The sequence below is a fragment of the Piliocolobus tephrosceles genome, chromosome 3 (assembly GCF_002776525.5).
Source record: "Piliocolobus tephrosceles isolate RC106 chromosome 3, ASM277652v3, whole genome shotgun sequence".
NCBI classification, from domain to species: domain Eukaryota; kingdom Metazoa; phylum Chordata; class Mammalia; order Primates; family Cercopithecidae; genus Piliocolobus; species Piliocolobus tephrosceles.
The window spans coordinates 100,884,542-100,904,139 of NC_045436.1; the positions used below are offsets into that span (position 1 = coordinate 100,884,542).

The 19,598-nt window shown below is 39.7% G+C and overlaps 1 protein-coding gene and 1 non-coding gene across 4 annotated transcripts in view; both read left to right on the top strand.

Moving 5' to 3' along the window:
• The first annotated feature begins 1,962 nt into the window (after positions 1–1,962).
• The window catches only part of PPM1K (protein phosphatase, Mg2+/Mn2+ dependent 1K), a 24,897-nt gene continuing 7,261 nt past the window's right edge, over positions 1,963–19,598 (top strand). The window contains exons 1-5 of one of the 3 annotated variants that reach the window (XM_023198081.3): positions 1,963–2,390; positions 8,145–8,643; positions 9,550–9,650; positions 17,994–18,159; positions 18,569–18,713. In XM_023198081.3, the coding sequence (XP_023053849.2) occupies positions 8,204–8,643; positions 9,550–9,650; positions 17,994–18,159; positions 18,569–18,713 (852 nt within the window). In that variant the 5' untranslated portion in view covers positions 1,963–2,390; positions 8,145–8,203. Of the gene's footprint in view, positions 2,391–2,433; positions 2,597–2,623; positions 2,846–8,144; positions 8,644–9,549; positions 9,651–17,993; positions 18,160–18,568; positions 18,714–19,598 lie in introns of those variants that run through there. The other 2 variants (XM_023198083.3, XM_023198082.3) reach the window with 2 other exon arrangements.
• Positions 11,497–11,600, top strand: LOC111530891. The gene has a single exon (XR_002728035.1). It is a non-coding gene; the product is annotated as a U6 spliceosomal RNA (small nuclear RNA).

Here is a 19,598-nt window from a genome sequence, read left to right on the forward strand (position 1 = left end):
GCTACCAAAATACTTCATCAAATGAAAAGGTCATCACCAAGAGATATGTACTAGACTGCTCACAGTAGCACTCTCTATAATGGCTCTAAATGGCAAACTGCCCTAATGTCCATCAGAAGAATGAATTTGTAAATTACAGTATATCCACAGAATGGAAAACAAAATGATCTACAACTGCATACAACAATATGGAAGAATCTTACAAGTGTAATGTTGAGTGCAAGTAGCCAAAAGCAAAAGAACACATACTTTATGTCTTTATATATAACAACATAAAGATAGGCAAAACTACCTATGCTGTTGAAAGTCAGCATAGAAACTCCCTTGGAAGAAGGCAGGTTGGAAGGCAGGTTGATGGGGTTTCCAGATATTAATAATGTTTTGTTCCTTGATCTGGGTGCTGGATACAAAGGTGTCTGCAGACTGTGAAAATTCATGGAGCTGTCTACACTTAGGATATGTGCACTTTTTAAGACACATATTTCAATAAAAGTTTTATGTTTTTAAATTCCAGGCCAGGCACAGCGGCTCATGCCTGTAATCCCAGCACTTTGGGAGGCTGACGTGGGTGGATTGCTTGAGTTCAGGAGTTCAAGACCAGCCTGGGCAACATGGGGAAGCCCCATCTCTACAAAAAATGTAAACATAGCTGTGTATGGTTGAGCGTGCCTGTAGTCCCAGCACTTGGGAGGCTGAAGAGGAGGATCACTTGAGCCTGGGAAGCAGAGGTTTCAGTGAGCTGAGACAGTGTCACTTCACTCCAGCCTGGGCAGAAGTAAAACCCTGTCTCAAGAAAAAGAAAAAAAGAAAAAAGAAAAAAATCCAGGAAGTCTATGAAAAGATGTCAACTCAACATAATATTACTCAAGGTTATTACTATAATCTGTGAGCCATCAATGTGAAAGTCACTCTCTAACCGGGTTATTAAATGCACTGGATTCAGAACAGTTGTCCCTGGCCTAGAATAACTAAAATGCCAAATCAACTGAATTCTTTATCTTTAAAATCTCTAATCTCTCTGCTTTTCTCTCCCTTCAGTGACATTGTCATAGTTTAATCCAAGTCATCTTCCACCTTACATTTCATCTGTCATAATCTCCTAATCAGTTTCCCGATAGCTTGTTTTAACTGTTCTTTGCACACTAACCAAAGTGATGTAGTCTAAACCCAGATCCTTTCATTTCTTTTTTTCGAATGCCTCAATAGAAGCCCATTAAATTTAAAATGTAATGCCAACTCCAAGCCCCCATCTGCCTCATCTCCCTCACATCATGCTGCTCTTCCCCTCCCTCCATATGCTGAGGACACTTCGGCTTTCTTTCTGTTCTTCCAAAACGCCGGGCTGTCCCACCTAGAGACCTTTGTCTGTTGTCCCCTCTGCCCAGAACAATTCATCATTTTATTCGTTCCAGGGCTGAATGACTGATTGTTTAAATGCCATTTTATAAGGTTCTCATATAACAACCGTATCTGAAGTCATCCCCCAGTGTCCACACCACGTCTATTTCTTTTCTTGACATGATTAGTTACTATTCTATGAGCTTGTTTACTTGTTGGTTTTCTCCCTCTTCTTTGTTAGACTGAAAATTCTATGAGGGTAGCTATCATGTCTATCTGTGTTAGGGGCGTATCCCCAGTGCCTAGCAAATGCCTAGCATACAAGACGTCCTTCAATAAACACAGAAATACTTGTTGAATGAATGAATAGACATTTCCGAAAGATCACAAGATACCTGTTCAGCCACGAAGAACACTGCACTGTGCACTACTTTTCAAAGACATGGCAGTGAAATCAGATGCCTTTCAAGCTCTAAGCCCAGGCAGTGTTGGCATTCCGTTCTCGGTGTACTGGCGGTCACAACCACAGTCCCTTTGCCCGAAGCGAAACCACCTCGGCGCTCCGCCCGCTGGCGAGGTACCAAGACTCGCGGCTCCCCCACCGCCCAAGCGCGCCCCCTCTTTGGCTGGGGAGCCAACCTCGGGAGGGCGGGCGCCGCCGCGAGCCACCACTGGCCCAGGGCGATGTCGTTCCGCCACGCAGCTAGACAACTGCGTGCGAAGTCAAATAGCAGCCGCGGGGAGGCTCGTTCCCATCGGCATCTGTGATTGGCTGCGATCGAGGGCCCTGGCGGCGGGCCAATCGTCTCGCCGAGCGCCGACTGGCTGGATCTGCTGTCAGTCAGCGGGAACAGACTTCTTCCTCTCCATCTGGTCAACTGCGGGAGAAAAATTTTCGAGAATTTCCAGCAGGCAGGGCAGTGGCCGCTTTGACTGCTTGCTTCGGGGCTCCGAGACAACGGAGAAGGAACTCTTATTTACCGACCTAGAAGGCCCTTTCCTCGCCCTCCGTTAGCTAATTAAAACATTTTTCAGGACGTAGCCATCCAGAGGTAAGAGCCTAGAGAGTGCAATTCATTTATTTCTGCTAACCGTGTATTCTGTTCTTTATTGGCTGTCGCAGAATGGAGAGTAAACGGAGAAGGGTTTCCCGGGAGGGCGAAGGGGAGACGTCGATTTCCGTTCCCCCGCCCCCTGAGTCGGTGCTTGGCCGGCGGTCTCTCTGGGTTCTCAGAGCGCCGCTTTCTTCCCTTTGGAGGTCAGGAGCGGCTCCTCCGGGTGGGGCGGGGCCCAGCTTGGCTGCCTGCGCCCCAGGCGGCTGGTTTCCGGCCCAGACTGCGCTTGGCCTAGAATGTGGCCGCAGGCTGGAGGGCCAGCGCGGCGCGAGCAGGGCAGGGTCGGTGGGCCGGGACTGGAGACCCTTGCCCGAGGCTCCGGAAGCGAGGATGCTACGGGGTGGGCGCCGCGTCGCCACCCTGGCGAGGGAAATGTGGCAACAGCGGGCTCGGTACGCCCAGAGGGAGGTTGGGAGGCGGAGACCTGGCGGCGGAAGGTGCCGAGGGAGCCCAGCCATCTGCGAGGCTTCACAGGCGGGCGGGCAGGCGTGTGTTCTTCCCGCAGTGTGTCACCCTGGCCACTCGCCTCTCAGGGCCAGCGAGCCGAGCCCAGGATCCTGAGCTGTCCACAACCGAGCTTTTCAGGAGGTCTGGCATCGGGAAGGATGCACAGCCCCGACTGGTTTTGATCCGAAGACTTGGGTTTTACTTTGCGCGGGGAGCATTGTAGTACTCAAGGCCTTGTAGCTGGTGATGTCTTTTTCAGCAGCTGCTTTCTGTAGATGAGAGAATTCATCGAAGGTGACAAAGAAGTTCCAGGTGGAAGTAGCCAGGGAATTTGCAGTCTCTAAAGCTCCACTGGCTTTTCTGAGCCTCCCACTATTAATGTGCAGCAAGGCCTCCTTAGGTTCTTTCCGTCAGGGCGGAGGAATGAGGTGGTCCTTAGGTTTCAGAATGGGCGACTCAAGTGACAGATTACAATGACCCTGAAAAAGAGCAATGAGGCCAGGCGCAGTGGCTCCCAGCACTTTGGGAGGCCAAAGCGGGCTTCAGCCGAGGAGTTCGAGACCAGCCTGGGCAACATAGCGAAACCTTCGGCTCTACAAAAAAATACAAAACTTACCCGGGCATGGTGGCATGTGCCTGCGGTCCCAGCCCCGGAGGTTGAGGTGGGAGGATTGCTTGAGCCTGGGTGGTCGAGGCTGCAGTGAGCCGAGATCGCACCATTGCACTCCAGTCTGGGCGAGAGAGCGAGACCCTGTCACAGAAAGAAAAAGAAAAACAGCCATAGCCCGTGGTATTCGAGTTAGGCAGCCGTGACAGGAAGAAGAGCAGCATGTGTGAGTGTGTGTGCCTGATAGAATACTTTAGTTATAATGTTTGAGTAGTGAGTTCTCGCTAATGATTTTTTCTTGCAACCTTAGTCATTACTGCTAATCACCCAGGCAACTTCCTTGACTGGAGTCCTAAGAGACCAGGAAAGAAGAGAGGAGAGTGGCTGGTGACATAATAGACTGTGAAGGAAAGTTCTTAAAGGCAGTATCAAGTTACAGGTTTGGGATATAGTCTGTGGCTTGTATGCATATTTACTAATGTGTCTGAAAAGATATCTGTGGGAATAGAATACTGAGTACTTTTCTCTGCTCACATTTCAGCGCTTTTCTCCAGTCACGTATCTGAACATAGAAATATTCACATTAAACCTAAGGGGAGTCCTTTGGAGTTTTTATTGTTTTTTTCCTTTTTCCCCTCAGGTATAGCAGTAAATTGTCTTTCCCTTCCTTCTGGCAGGGTATTGATAAAGAAGGTATTGGGGTCCAAATTAGCTGAAATACATTCTGGAAATTTCCATACTATTTGAATTCACTGGGATGCTTTAATTGATTTTCTAAAAAAGGTGGATAAGTAAATATTTGGTTTAAGAATATTTAAAATGGCTGTGTTCTCATTGTGGAAGTTGTAGATACCTAAATGCCACTTCACAATGGGCAGATAGGAATGCTTTCTTAAAATAGTTTTTCTAGAGGGATAAAATCTAAGCAGGTTTCAGAACTCAACTCCTGAATAATGTTAGCATGTGCTTAGACTGCCCTTTTGACCTGCTTTTAACGTACAAGAAGAGTTTAATTCAAATCCAGTACACCTTCCTGCCGGAGACAGTGCTTTCCTCTTGGATGACTTGACTTCCGAAGATTGAATATAATGTTAAAATGGTTTATAAAAATAAAGTAGCCATGTTTTCCGATTAAAAGATTGAGCTAAATCTCCCCTGCTTACTTAAAAAGATTCCTTCTCTCTTAGTTTGCAGAATAACGAACTCATTCCAATTTTTAATTGCTGAACTGACAAAGACAATTCTTAGATGTTTGCTAATTTGTTCTCCACTCTTTTGTTGTAGAGAACACTGATTGCTTTTTTTTTTCCTTAAGGTTTTCATTTTCACATCACAAGTTCTACTCCCCTTGCCTTGCTCGTCAAAGCATAGTCATTTCTATGGGCATCAGCAGAGCTGTGGGGTCTGTGATGGCAGATCCCGATTTTGAAGTTCTGGAGGAGGAAAGTTTTCTTAATGTGCAGGTTTAATTCAAAGTTGTTTTTTACTTTGGGAACTCCAGCTGCCTTTGAATTGTTTCTTAGGGAATATGGAGGGGATTGGTATGATTTAGTTACATTGCAGATGGAAAAGGACATGGAGTCACTTCATAACATCTCTTGTTTACCTAAGCAATGCTGACCTGTTTTTTTTTTTTTTTTTTTAAACTAGCTATATATCTGGGTCACATTTCATGTCTGTCAATAACATGTCTTAAAGTAGGTGTTTTCCTATGACTGCCTGCTTTCTGAGATGATTATAGAAACAATACACGAGGAAGGATGCCAGGTTGATGATTGATTTTAAAATATGCAGGTTTTTAACCTTACAGAAAGTGCTCAATTTGCATTTTATCTCATTTCTTAAAAAGGTTTCCAGTGGATATTTGTTCTCTGTTAGAATGCAATTCTACTTTATTATTTAAAAAAAAATTGGGGGGAGGATAAAAGGAGATAAAAAGGCAAGAATATACTAGAAGGGCTGCAGAAAAACTTTAATATTTGTTTATTTGTAATTCCAGAACTCTGGTTTAAAGTAGGTGCATGACTGCAAAGTAACCTAAGGCTGAATATGGCATATATACTTTCAGACTGAAGCCAAAACAATAGTATTTTGCTAATCTCAAGTTAACTCTTCAAATATGAATATTTTCTAATAAATGTGTTTATTTAAAGTTCTTTTTTTTCCTATATGATATAAAGCTGCTTTGGGAATTATCGCCAAATAATTAGTACGTCTATTACCTGGTAGATTGTATTATAGTTTGAAATCTCAATTCATCAACTGTAGTTAACATAATTGGTTTTATAAATTTTTTTTTAAACACACCATTGCTGGCTTGAATCCATAATTGTTGCTGAATAAAATCTAGCTCTCATTTAGAAGCAAAAGAACAAACATCTCTTACAATGGAATGTGTTATTTCTCTCTCTCACTCTCTTTTTCTTTTTTTAAATAGGCAGCGTCTTGCTCTATCGCCCAGGCTGGAGTGCAGTGGTGTGATCTCGGCTCACTGCAGCCTCCGCCTCCCAGGCTCAAGCAATCCATCCACCTCATTTTTGTAGAGATGGGGTTTCACCATGTTGCCCAGGATAGTCTCAAATTCCTGGGCTCAAGCAATCCTCCCACCTCAGCCCCCTGAGTAGCTGGGACTATAGGCATGCGGAACCATGCCTAGCTTATTTTTGTATTTTTAATGGTGACAGGGTTGCCAATGGCTGGTCTCCAACTCCTGTTCTCAAGTGATTTGCCCGCCTTGGGCTCTCAAAGTGCTGGGGTTACAGGTGTGAGCCTGTACAGGTCTAGCTATGTTACTTCTCTTTAATAACCAGAGATGCTGTGTCTCTGCCACTCTCCAACCCCCCACCAATGTTGTCTTATAAAGAAATGAATTTCAGCCTTATATGCAGGATCTTGGCCAAAAGGCCAAGAAGGGGTGACTTCCTAAGTCTTTGATGATACATTACTTGTTTTGGTGGCCATCTTTATTCTAAATTCTGTTGTGGCAGAGCTCATATATTTTTTATTGCTTAAATATCCAAAGATTGAGGCCAGGCTCTGTGGTGCATGCTTGTAATTCCAATTCTTTGGAAGGCTGAGGTGGGAGGATCACTTGAAGTCAGGAGTTCAAGAGCAGACTGGGCAACAAAGTGAGAACCTCTCTCTACAAGAAATTAAAGCAAATAAATGTCTAAGGATGTTCTTTGGAACCTTATTCTTTCTTTTGCCTGTTTTACCCACCAAAAGAAGTAATGGCCTTCCCTATACATAGCTAGACTGATTTCCAAAAATTCACTTGAAAGTAATTGTTTGAAATCTGTAGTGCATTTTCTCATAACTGCACTCAAGCTGGGTTTCATTTGTTTATGTTTATACCTTTTGGAAAGATACATTTTTTCAAGTTCATTTTTTATTGTGGAAATAATATAAACATAGGATTGAGAATAATATAATATCTGTAGACCATCCACCAACATCATCAAATCTTAGTGTTCTGCCATCTTTTTAAGTTGATTTTAAATGAATAAAATAATAGAGCAAAATCCTATGGAGACAAATTTTTTATTTGTATGGAAAATTTCCAGAAACAGCCTTACCTGCAGTGGGGTAGGAATTCCCCATTCAGGTAGGAATAACACCCTGTAATGCCAAGAGAGGCTTTAGGATTGAGTTTCTGGGTGGAGTCCAGAAATGGGAGTATAAAGTAATAGTTTCAAAGAAGTGTAGTCTCAAGTGTTGGTGGGTTGCTAGGGTCGGGGAAAGGAGAGCTGCAGTTGTGAATGTAAATACATAGTTCACTTGTTCAGAAATCAGGGCTGCTTGTCACAAATGCAGTGTTGCCAGGTTCCTGAGATCACACCCACACACTCTCCTAGTGAGAGAGTCTACCAGGAAGGGGAGCATTGAAACTGGCTTATCTTTGTGCCTCTGGGGTGTTTGCACACCAATTTATATTTACCATAGTAATATAGTATGTAAAGTTTCGTAGGTTGAGAAATCTTAAAATAAAACTTAGATTTATCCTAGATTATGTTTTTGCTAAAACTTGGCCATTCTTTGGAAACAGAACTATTTTAAGTATTCTATTAGCCTGTTATTTTTTCTTGAAGAGACTTTGTTGCTATTGTTAATATTTACCCCTACCTTTTCTTGAAAGCAATAGAGTTAATGAAGGGAAGTATATTTATTTATACCTATATTCTGTGTCCTTGCTACTGGAAGTGTAACTTGCAGACGAGCAGCTTCCGTATCACCAGGGTATTGGTTAGAAATGCAGAATGACTCCACCTCATAGCCACTGGGTCAGAACCTGCATTTTAACAAGTGATGGCAGGTTCAAGTTTAAGAGACACATGTTCTGTGTATGTGCACACCATCAAATTTTAATAGAATTTAAATGCTGTGAATGGGGTAGGAAAATCGATTCATTTTTGATCCACTGTTCTTAGAAGTAGGCTATTGGATGCCTACCCAATATAGAACATAAATATATGTATTTTCTGTCAAATCCTTTATGACCTTCATTTTTGGTAATATTTGATGACATATCAGTTATATTCAAAATTTCTGATGGTCTCTCTCTCTCCCTCCCCCTTTTCCTCTCCTCCTCTCCCCCTCTCTCCCTCTGTCCCCTGCAACTTGCATCATTTTTCTTGAAGACATTCCATTATTGTTCCATTGACCTTTCCCTCATCACTGAGTCCTTTGGAGCTGAGTTATGTCAACAGCTGCCTTAATTACTTTGGTCAGAAGTGGTGGGAACCAGGTGAGAAGGAGAGTGCTGCTAAGCTCCCGCCTGCTGCAGGAGGACAGGCGGGTGACACCCACGTGCCACAGCTCCACTTCAGAGCCTAGGTGTTCTCGGTTTGACCCAGACGGTAGTGGGAGTCCAGCTACCTGGGACAATTTTGGGATCTGGGATAACCGCATTGATGAGCCAATTCTGCTGCCACCCAGCATTAAGTATGGCAAGCCAATTCCCAAAATCAGCTTGGAAAATGTGGGGTGCGCCTCACAGATTGGCAAACGGAAAGAGAATGAAGATCGATTTGACTTCGCTCAGCTGACAGATGAGGTCCTGTACTTTGCAGTGTATGATGGACACGGTGGACCTGCAGCAGCTGATTTCTGTCATACCCACATGGAGAAATGTATTATGTATGTACAATGACTTTCACTCCTGACTTTGCAGTTCCCCCATGCTTCCTACTTAAATTTTCACCCTTTGACTGAGGCTTCCAGGGTAAACATAGTTACTTGAGTGATTGCATGCTGCTGCTTCATGAATGAACAGTAGTTAAGTGTGCCATTTATTTCTTATGGTTATCACAATTTCAGAAATGCATATTTTAACAACTCCCCTGGGGAAAGCATTAACCAAAATTTATGGCACTTAATTTGTGATTATTTTAAGTGAAGTGGCATAATGTACATGAGATAACCTATCAGAAGCATTTACTCCCATCAGTGTAGGACGTCTAAGTGCTTCAGTAAATGGTAATTACTCTTTCAAGTGGTGTGAATAGCTTTGAATACTTGACTTGTTGAAAATAGCTTTGGATGATTGGCATTAGTGTGGGAAAAATGCATTTAATACAGGCATTTTGGAGCTCTTCAGTTTAATTACTTCAACTATTATTAATGCATTTTTGAGGATCACATTACTGCTAAAATCGAAAGAGGGAGAACACGTGATGGAGTTATGACCATGTGACTATATTTGACTTCCCAGTGACCATTTCTTGACTTCCTGTGTATACCTCATTCCACGAAAGAACTCATAATAGGAAGGAACTCTTGACCTCTCAGAGTTGTGGTAGTGAGGATTAATTCTTCAAGGACAAGGACTTGGACTTTAATTTTTGTGCCCTTAAAAGCTTATCACAGTGCCTGATGCTTAGTGGATTCTCAATAAGTATTCCTTAGCCAGTAAGTCTTCAGCATTTGACCGGAAAATCATGAGGCCCATTGTGTGGAATGACTGCTAGCTAGAGTAACAGTGAGGAGAGAAACCTATTGTAAAATGATTGTTTGAGGCTCTTTTTTTTTTTCCTCCCCACAAAGGGATTTGCTTCCTAAGGAGAAGAACTTGGAAACTGTGTTGATCTTGGCTTTTCTAGAAATAGATAAAGCCTTTTCGAGTCATGCCCGCCTGTCTGCTGATGGTATGTAAAACTGTCACATTCCTTGGGTCCTAGGGAGTATGTGGGGTGGGGGAGGAGTAAAAAGGCAACAATTTAAGTCCTTTGGGGGAGGGGATTTTAATGTACAATTGTTTGTAAGGATTTATATAGAAATGAGTTTATATGAAGAATCACATTAAATGCAGTTGGGAATCCAAATTAATGTTAATACCTCACTTTTAAATGAAATATATTGGAGAGTTCTTCAGCAAGAGAAGCCCCAAAACAGTTCTGATGTTGTACTTTAGTTTTTAAAAGATTTAAAAAATGTTTAATCTGTTTGTTCATTTTATGGACAAAATGCCCATACTATGAGTTTTGTTTTGGGTTTTTGTGTTTTTTTAGATGGATCTGGTGACCAAGTGCTGAAATACACTACAGGGTAATCACATCTAGCTAGGATAGTCATTATCCAACAAGAAAAAAATTGCAAATAGGTCCTAAATAGAAAAATACAATGTTAATATGCACTAATTTGTATAATTAGAAGGAAAATATTTTTCTGTCACTTCTTGAAAAGCTCAATCTTGCAGCTTTCCTCTGGTAACTAGTGATATTTTCAGCATAAGGGCATGCTAGCTGAATTTAAAATTTTGTATATACTGCATGTCCTTAAATTTTGAAAGTGAAATGTTTCTGGTTTTGACTAAATTTATCAAAACCATTTCAGGAAAATATAGCAAATGTTTTTTAGTTCGCTAGCCTCAAATCTTTTGCTGTTAAAATTAACCCTGAAAATTTCTGTACCAGTGAAATGAATGTGTGCATATAACCTTGTAAATGATTTGAAAATGAATCATGCAGTAATCTTGATCTATATTTGGTTCATCCTTTTCTAAAAAAAAAACAAAAAAACCCACAAAAAACAAAAACCCACGTGCACCACAGAAATGTCATTTTCACAGTCTTCAGTTGGAATACATAAGGATAGAGATTCTCTGCATTTCACAGTGAAGGAACTGAAGATTAGAATGGTCAAGGTCAGTTCAGAGTTAGGGCTGAGATTTTCCTGACAACCAGCATTCTCTCTCTCCTCTCATGAGGAAAGGAGAAAGTAACACTGGGATGGTTCTATTTACCATCTTGAGATTTTTCCTGAGGTTTTTTTGAGAACCTTACTATCACAGTCCTCAAGAAAGCATTACAGTCCACTCTGTTCAGGGATATGTTTTCCAGTTTGTAGATATTTAGGCCCATTTTCTTTTCTCTCATTCGTTTGGAATTTCTTTTTTTCTCTCAACGGGATCCTTACCTTTAAGAAGACAGAAGTTGAAAGAGGTAAACTTTATGCAGAAGATTTAGCTCTTGTTCCAAATAGTTAAAACACATGAAGGAGAAGAGGAAATAGAATGTTTTCTTACAGTTTTATTTTTATTACTTCCTGAATTTTGGTACGCTCTTATTTCATATTAACCAAGTTGGCTGTGAGTCTGGCTATGTCTCACCCCACAATGTTTATTGACTGTAGTGCCAGTGGTGTGCCCCAGCTGTTCTGTAAATAGCTGCAGCTTACTGGGCCAGGTTTTTGGATCAGAATGTCCAAATTTATCCCAGGCATGTGACCACCAACCAAAAACACTGACCTTCTCAGTGCCATCAGCCTTTTTTAAAAGTATCTAGTCAATGTAGATGCTTAAACCAAACAGTAATTGACTTGATGTAAAATATGACAGGACTCCTTTTATTATTGAATAAAGTATAACTCAATAGAATTTTGAACTTAAAGAATTTTATTAACTTGCCTATCTTAAAAGAAACTTTCTAAAGATACCTTTGTCACAAAAACAAACAGTCATGTAAAGAAATTAATCACAAAAATGTAATTCATATGCTGACTTCAGCAGCACATACACTAATATTGGAATGATACAGAGATCAGCATGGTCCTTGTGTAAGAATGGCACACAAGTGCAGGAAGCGTTCCATATTTTTTATTCTTAATAAAATTAATTTGTTTGTAATAAAGAAATTAAAATGCATTATTTAATTTAATTCCTCTGTCATATGCTTTGAGGTAATGATCCCAGAACATTCTTAAGATATTTTAAAATGGATTTTTCTTATAATGGTAGTTTGTTTGAAAGTATAATGGAGCAAGACAGGATGGTGCTCTTAGTGTGTACTACAAGAAAAAGTCTATTATAATAGTTATTAAATCTTATTTTGTTATTAAATTGTTATTAAAATTTTATTTTGTTATTAAATCTTATTTTGTATATATTCTTATTGGTCTGTGTTTTTTAAAAATTTGTGTTTTGAGAACATTTAAAAATTTTATTCTTAATAAGTTGCCAAAGCCTTCAAAGATGGCAAAAATTGTCTTTTGATATTTAGGGCCTGTTTTATCAAATACATTAAAGCCACTAAAGATAGAATGCCATATGTTGTGTAACTGTTCAATTTGTGGATATTTTAAAATGTCATTTTGTATTTCAAAGTTATTATTTAAGTTTAAAACTTTGGTTTTTAGCAAGAACTGAAGCAGTATCAGTATTATAAGAGTGGATAATATTCTTTTCGGCCTATGTATATAGATAGGACCAGTGCCAGTGAAACAAAATTTTGTAGTAAGTGCAGTTTACCCTCTCCAGTTTCTTTCATCTTTTCTCTTTTAGTATTAACCCCTTTCCCCTCCTCTTGAACCCTTCCTGTGAGGTGAAGGACTGTGGCTTATTCATTTTTGAAACTCCAGTGTGCAGCACCCTGCATAGAACCTGGCAGGTACTCAATAATTATTTGGATTGAACTGAGATCTCCACTGCCTACTCTTTCTCACTGAAGTTACTGTAATTTTTTCTTTTGATTATCATATAGCTGATTTAATCAAATTATTAATAAAATGTATGCATTTTAATGAGCTGTCACTCCTGAGTGGATTTGAATTTTAATTAGCAGACACCTGAAAAAGGCTTAGTTAAACCATAGAAGTGAATCACTAATGGTGAGATTTTAGGTATAAAAGAGAGGCGTGCCCCTCAGTCCTACCGAAGTAGCATTGTTCATCTGACGTAATACTTGAGTTTCATTGTTTCATGCCAAGGAAATCAAGGACGAGGACACACAAGGAGTGAGGTTAAGAGTGGAGACTTAATAGGTGAAAGAAAGAGAAAAGCTCTCTCCTCAAAAAGAGGGGCCCCAAACAGGTTTCTAGTCCATGGTGAAGTACAGTAGGCTTTATGGGTGAGCTTGAGGAGGCAGTGTCTGATTTACATAGGGCACAAAAGATTGGTTGGACCAGATGTGCCACTTGCATAGTACACGATAAACTGGTTAGGGCTAGGTATGCCATTTGCATAGCACATGAAAAACTGGTTAGGGCTAGGTGTGCAATTTGCAGAGCGTTCCATAATCTGGCCACACCCACCCTAATCTTTTATTATGCAGATGCGTTCTCTACCTGGCCAGTGCCATGTTGCCCATTTCTTTACTGTACACATGGTGACAAAGAAAAGGGAAGATGGAGCATATTGAACATGCTTGGTCCCAGGTAGCCCTTTTCTTTTCTTTCGTTCTTTTGTTTTTTTTTTTTTTTTCGAGACAGAGTTTCACTCTAGTCTCCCAGGCTAGAGTGCAATGGTGCAGTCTCAGCTCACTGCAACCTCCACCTCCCAGGTTCAAGTGATTCCCCTGCCTCAGCCTCCGGAGTACCCGGGATTATAGGCGCCTGCCACCATGCCTGGCTAATTTTTGTATTTTTAGTAGAGACAGGGTTTTGCCATGTTGGTCAGGCTGGAATCTAACTCCTGATCTCAGGTGATCCATCTGCCTCAGCCTCACTAAGTGCTGGGATAACCAGCGTGAGCCATCACTCCCAGCCCAGGTAGTCCTTTTCTATTGGCACAGCTGCTGGCATTCACCTGTGCAAGCTTCCAGCTTGCTTATTTATGTTTGTAGCTCAAGTTTTCAGGTTGCTCTTTGTTAGAAAAGAAATGGTTTGGAGGCTGCTTTTTGTTACAAAGGAAGCCTTGCCAAGGACTCCTTTACCCTCACTATCTGCCTAAATAATTTATTTCTAGCTCCTGTATCAATACCATATTAACTTTGTTAAGTGAAATTAAAACATTCTTATCTCTTCTCAACTTCAGTTCCAAAGCTGTTACAGCTACATAAAGAACTTCAGATTATCTTATTAACATTTAAAATATTTACTGTTGAATGGCACTGCTGTTGCCTAAGCAAGTTCACATTCAAGTTACGCTTAGTGAGCGCTCTTCTCTCCCAAGCATGTGCAAGTTCAGCGTGGGCAAGAGACTTTTATGTGCATTCAGTCCTTTCAAAAATGAGATGATGCCAACCACAGACGCAGCATGTCCTGGATGACTGATCTATAAAATATAATAAAAGCTTATCATCTGAGTAGAATAAAATAAAATAATTTACTGTTGTAGCTGGGGATATTTTGAAAAGAATGAAATCAAAATGCCACTTATCAAGAAATGGCAAGAACAAGATTCCCTTGCCCTTAAGAAATTGTCAGCTATTTTTATTGCTTTTTTGTTAAAGCATTTTAAACCTGTCCTTAGTCATCAGTAGCAAATTTCATCACCATCTTTTAATTTTTTAATTCAATTTATACCAGTATTGTCTAGTTTTACAATTAATAAAAGCAGCCAGTAAATCCGGATAATATCCCACCAGTCTGTTGTTTATAAACAGATAGCCACTTAGAACAAACTAGATGGTAGAAAATTAGATTATAATTCTGTATTTCCTATAAGCTCTTCAGAGTGTTTCCAGATTGCTTAAACTTTGAAAGCAACAAAGTTCCAAAAGGGAAAAATGGAACAAAAAGAGAAGACTCGCTCTGACATTCAGAGTGGGGGACATTGATGGCATTATGTGTCTCACCAGAAACTTTTATGTTCCTCATATCCTGTGACCTCTTTATGAAAGAATTAAAGAATTAAACTACAAAAGAACCAGGGCTGTAAACACAGCATTTTTGAATCCCCTATGCCGGGACAGTCAAAAGAAGAACAAATAGGGAGAGCATTGATAAGATATTCTTATTGTGCTGCTACTGCTTCAGCTCATTACTTTGATTTTGGTGTTCATGAGTCATGAGTCTAGAACACCCATTTTTAATAAATATTGAAACTGTATTGGTTTATACATAGTATTATTTACACAATTGAGTAATTACTAGGGGTCATTATACTTTGAAAAATACAGCTTTTGCTCTTTATGTTGGCATTCAAAATCTTGATCATTTTTCTTTTGATGTGTCGACCTGCAACACTGGGGGAAAGAGAGAGCTGCAGAAATACCCATTTTGTGAATTATATAAAATTATAAACTGAGTCTCGCTAGCCTTTATTTAAACTATGAATTTAAATTAATCATTCTACTCAAAACTGCCTTCTAGGTGCTAAATCTCTGTATTAAGCACCATTAACAAATGCATTACTCCATGTATCTGGTATAGCAGTTGCTTTGATTTCTTCTGGATATATATTTAAGTCCCAGTAATTGGTGGTATACTGTAGTTTACATCCTGTTTGTCAGATACAAATTCTTCCATGCTGTAACTGTAGATTTACCTTTCTATTATTGAGACAATTCTGATATTGCTACCAAACAAATTTACAGTACATTTTTTCTAACTCAGTAAAGGTAGTGATTTACTGTGTTTAAGACCAACTATTTCAGTGAATGTGTATATGCATGAGTGTTTTTGTGAGTATGTTAATTATATGTCTGTGTCACCATTTATGTGTCTTGGTACAGATACATTTTTATACAGTTTTTTCAACCTTAGAAACCACAAAATTAAGAAAGAAGTGTTACCCTATGATGAAAATAATAGACTCAACTACAAAATACCATCAACTGGAACAAACTGAGTTTTGGAATAATTGATTTGGCATCTCCTGGAATATTATATAATTTGCTAGTTAAATTTTCACCAAAATAAAAAACCCTTCCCTTATTTTGCAGCTCTTTCTCTGCTCTCCCCTGTGTTGCAGGTTTGTAATGTTTGAGCACAATTCCTGGGTGAAATTCCTGTTTGCCTCTGTGCGTGTTATTTGTGGCAGAGAACTGTGCCTGGTCAGCAGCTCTAGACCTGGAGCCCGTGGACACTATATGCTGGGCTTCAGTGGAAAGAGAGATCTGCTTAATTTTGTCCCAGGTGAAGGAGTCCAGCGGTTCCTAGCCTGGACTACGGGAAGGTTCCCACATCTCTTTGTCCCATTAGTTGAGATGACTTGCAGTAGGAATTGTCCAGTGAGTGTTAAGAACTTATTGAAAGATGTCTTAGTTTTCTAGTTTTGTTGTTAGGACAAAAAGTGAGAATTTTTACTTCCATGTTAAATGTTAAATGAAAATGAATGCTGATTCAATATTTACATTCTTAAATGCTTAGCAAATCAGAATTGACAGTTAGTTTTGAAGCCTTTCCTATAAATCCTGGGATTTTGGAACTGTGAAGTTGGGTTGGTAAAAACTCAAACTCTTTTAAAATTCCTAGGTGACAGAGCCATGAATTACAAACCTAAATAAGTAAACTTTTACTTATGAAATTTTAACTCTTTTACTGTGGCCAATAATAAACCATTTTTAAGAAAGCTATTGCAGATGGTTTAAACAAAGGGAAGGAATGTTAAATTCCCAGGACAGGTAGCATCTGAATAAATGCCTGTGTTCCCTTACCTGGCTCTTTAAATCATTTGAAATATTATAGCTAGTCAAACTGTAAAGACTCCACTGCTGTATAGTCATTTGGGTAATTTAAAGTTAAGAGTTAACATTTGTAATATAAATATCACTAATACTTATGCTAAAACATTTATGTTATATGGTGGACAAATATGTCTTTCAGCATTACAGAAATATTACATTGGCACGACAGTTCCAAAATCAAGAGAAAAATGGAAAGATAGTGCAACTATAAATGTTACTTCTCAAGAAAGTTCAGCATGACTATAGAAGATTAAGTAGAGTTTGTTCATGCTTTTTCCATCTTACTTTTCTGATTAAAGCAGGCATTTTAATATACTGATTGGAAAAATCTATTTATGTATATATCTCCTTCCAATGCATTACTGATGAAGTTTTCAAAATTATCTTTTTGGGAAAAAAAAAAAAAAACTTGGAAAGATTGAGTCTTAATCAGTCAAATCAGCAGCACTTCATTTTTCCTAAATCTACTTTTAAAATCATAGTCATCTTTGGAACGTTTTAAAGAGTTAAGAGTGTTACTAAAGACAATACCTGCTTTAAATAAGTTATCTTTTCCAATTTCTTCCACTTTGTTTTATTTTTTAGCCCATAATTTCACAGTATTCTCACTTTTGACAAGGCTCAATGCAAATTAACAATTTTTAACAGATGATAAAGAACTTAGGGCAGACACTGTTAGAAGAAATCAAAGGAAGATGCAGAAATGCAGTCTGAGTTTGATGGAGGAAACAGTGGTGACCTCAAGCCCAGTAACAATGAATTCTATTTGTTATTAGAGAAAATTCATATTTGTGGGATGCTCTGACCCTAAGCAGGACCCCAGGAGTTGCAGCTGGCAGTACTGCCCTGCGTTTGAAGACCGTCTCTTTGTATTATAACTTCCTGGAGTTAGGAGTATGAATTACACCAAGTTTATGAAAAACTAGAATGAACTTCATTCTCCACCTTCCCCTCCCCCGCCCCAGATTTTCTGCTCCTGTAATGATGGTTGTAACTTTGTTTCATGTCTAGGGAGGACAAAGATAAACAGAAAAGAATGTGAGCCTGTAACCATTTTAGGATTTTTTGATGAACATTTATAAAATTAAAACAGTTTTAGAAGCATACAGAGGTAGAATATGCAAATGGTATACCCTTGGCCTCACTTAGCCTACTAACTGATAATATGTTTACAGGATAGGAGTAAAAAATGGAAGAGAAAACCTTCTAAATCCATAGACTATAGAAAAGTCAGCTTGCCTCAGTGGGCTCAAGTAGACCTAAGTCATCCCACCATCATAGTCAACGTAATTAAATTTTAATACTTTCAGTCCGGACACCAGATATCCATGAAGGTGTTGTTATAAGTTCAAGTCAGCTCTATTTGATACGAATAGAGGCCATTTGTAGATAGTGACGCAATGTTTGCCAAATTAGTTTAGCAACCTTTCTGTTTGCATAGAGCCTTGTTACTGAATTAAATACTTGTTTCTCTGCATGCTGTTACTTACATAGTTCATTTGCATTTTGCTTAGCTCTAGTTAAATTAGAATGATCTATTCCAGCATCAGTTTATCATGCTTGTGTTTTATTTTGTAATAAAAATACCATATCCAATCATTTGACTGTCACTAACTTCTACTCTTTTGTTCATAATACTTGTAGCAACTCTTCTGACCTCTGGGACTACTGCAACAGTAGCCCTATTGCGAGATGGTATTGAACTGGTTGTAGCCAGTGTTGGGGACAGCCGGGCTATTTTGTGTAGAAAAGGAAAACCCATGAAGCTGACCATTGACCATACTCCAGAAAGAAAAGATGAAAAAGAAAGGTACTACCACCACTGATCCATGATATCATTCTATGTGGATGATGTTTTTAGTTCATAATAGTTTTTAAACCAATGTCATGGTTAAGTTTAACAGTGACTTGGTTTTGGTTTTCTTTTTTTTTGGAGATGGTGTCTCACTCTGTCACCCAGGCTGGAGTGCAGTGGCATGATCTTGGCTCACTGCAAGCTCCGCCTCCCGGGTTCACGCCATTCTCCTGCCTCAGCCTCCCAAGTAGCTGGGACTACAGGCGCCCACCATCACACCCAGCTAATTTTTTGTGTTTTAGTAGAGATGGGATTTCACCATGTTAGCCAGGATGGTCTTGATTTCCTGACCTTGTGATCCGCCCACCTCGGCCTCCCAGTGGGTTCTCTACATATCACATCATTGTCATTTAACTTTTAACAGGATCAAGAAATGTGGTGGTTTTGTAGCTTGGAATAGTTTGGGGCAGCCTCACGTAAATGGCAGGCTTGCGATGACAAGAAGTATTGGAGATTTGGACCTTAAAACCAGTGGTGTCATAGCAGAACCCGAAACTAAGAGGATTAAGGTAAGAAAGGACCTGCAAACACTTGATAAACCTGCAGAGAGTGGATGTAGGAATGTCTCTGCTGCACCTTTCTTTGGAAGCCTTAACTGAAGCCAAATGATTTTTAAAAGAGAAGATTTGATTTATCAAATAAATGATTTTTAAATTTATGAAAGGATAAAAAAACTTTTCAGATAAAATAAGATGCTACTATTCTGGCCTAATATATTGTAGAGGACAAAACAAATTCTTTTTTTCCGCCTTTTTAGGTGGTTCTTAGTTGAGACACTTTCTTGAAAATAAAAGTCAGATTAATTACAACAACAACAAACAGACATTTGCACATGCTGTACCCATTGTGCGGGGAAAGTCCTCAGTTAAAAGTATTTCTGTCTCAAGGCAGTGGCTTAGGAGCTTTGCTTAAATTGTATTTAAATAAAGAGCCATAAATCATGCATAGTGACAAGATAAAGAAGAGAACAGTTTCAGTCTTTTAAAAGTCAGGAAAATGTGGGGAGATAGTAAAACCTGTTCCCAGATTTCCCTGGTGCCTGCTGGTTCCTTCTCTGGACCGATAAACAAGTGCTGTCTTCAGTAAAGAAGGATTGATGTCCTGCCACCCGTCAAGTAGAGGCTGAGGAATTGTACCCCTGCCTTTTCAGTGACTTGACTTTTGCAATCCTCAATATTTGGGGGAGAAATATTTTGGTTTCTCTCAGTATGAAGTGTCAGGTTTTTGTTTCACCCCAGCTATGGAATTCTCCTGGTGGAATGGTCCTGCTGTTCCTTCTCACCTGCACCCAATCAACCAGCATCACCTGCACCCAATCAATCAGCATCACTTGCACCCAATCAGCCAGCATCACCTGCACCCAGCCAGCACTGCCTGCCCCAATCAGCCAACAT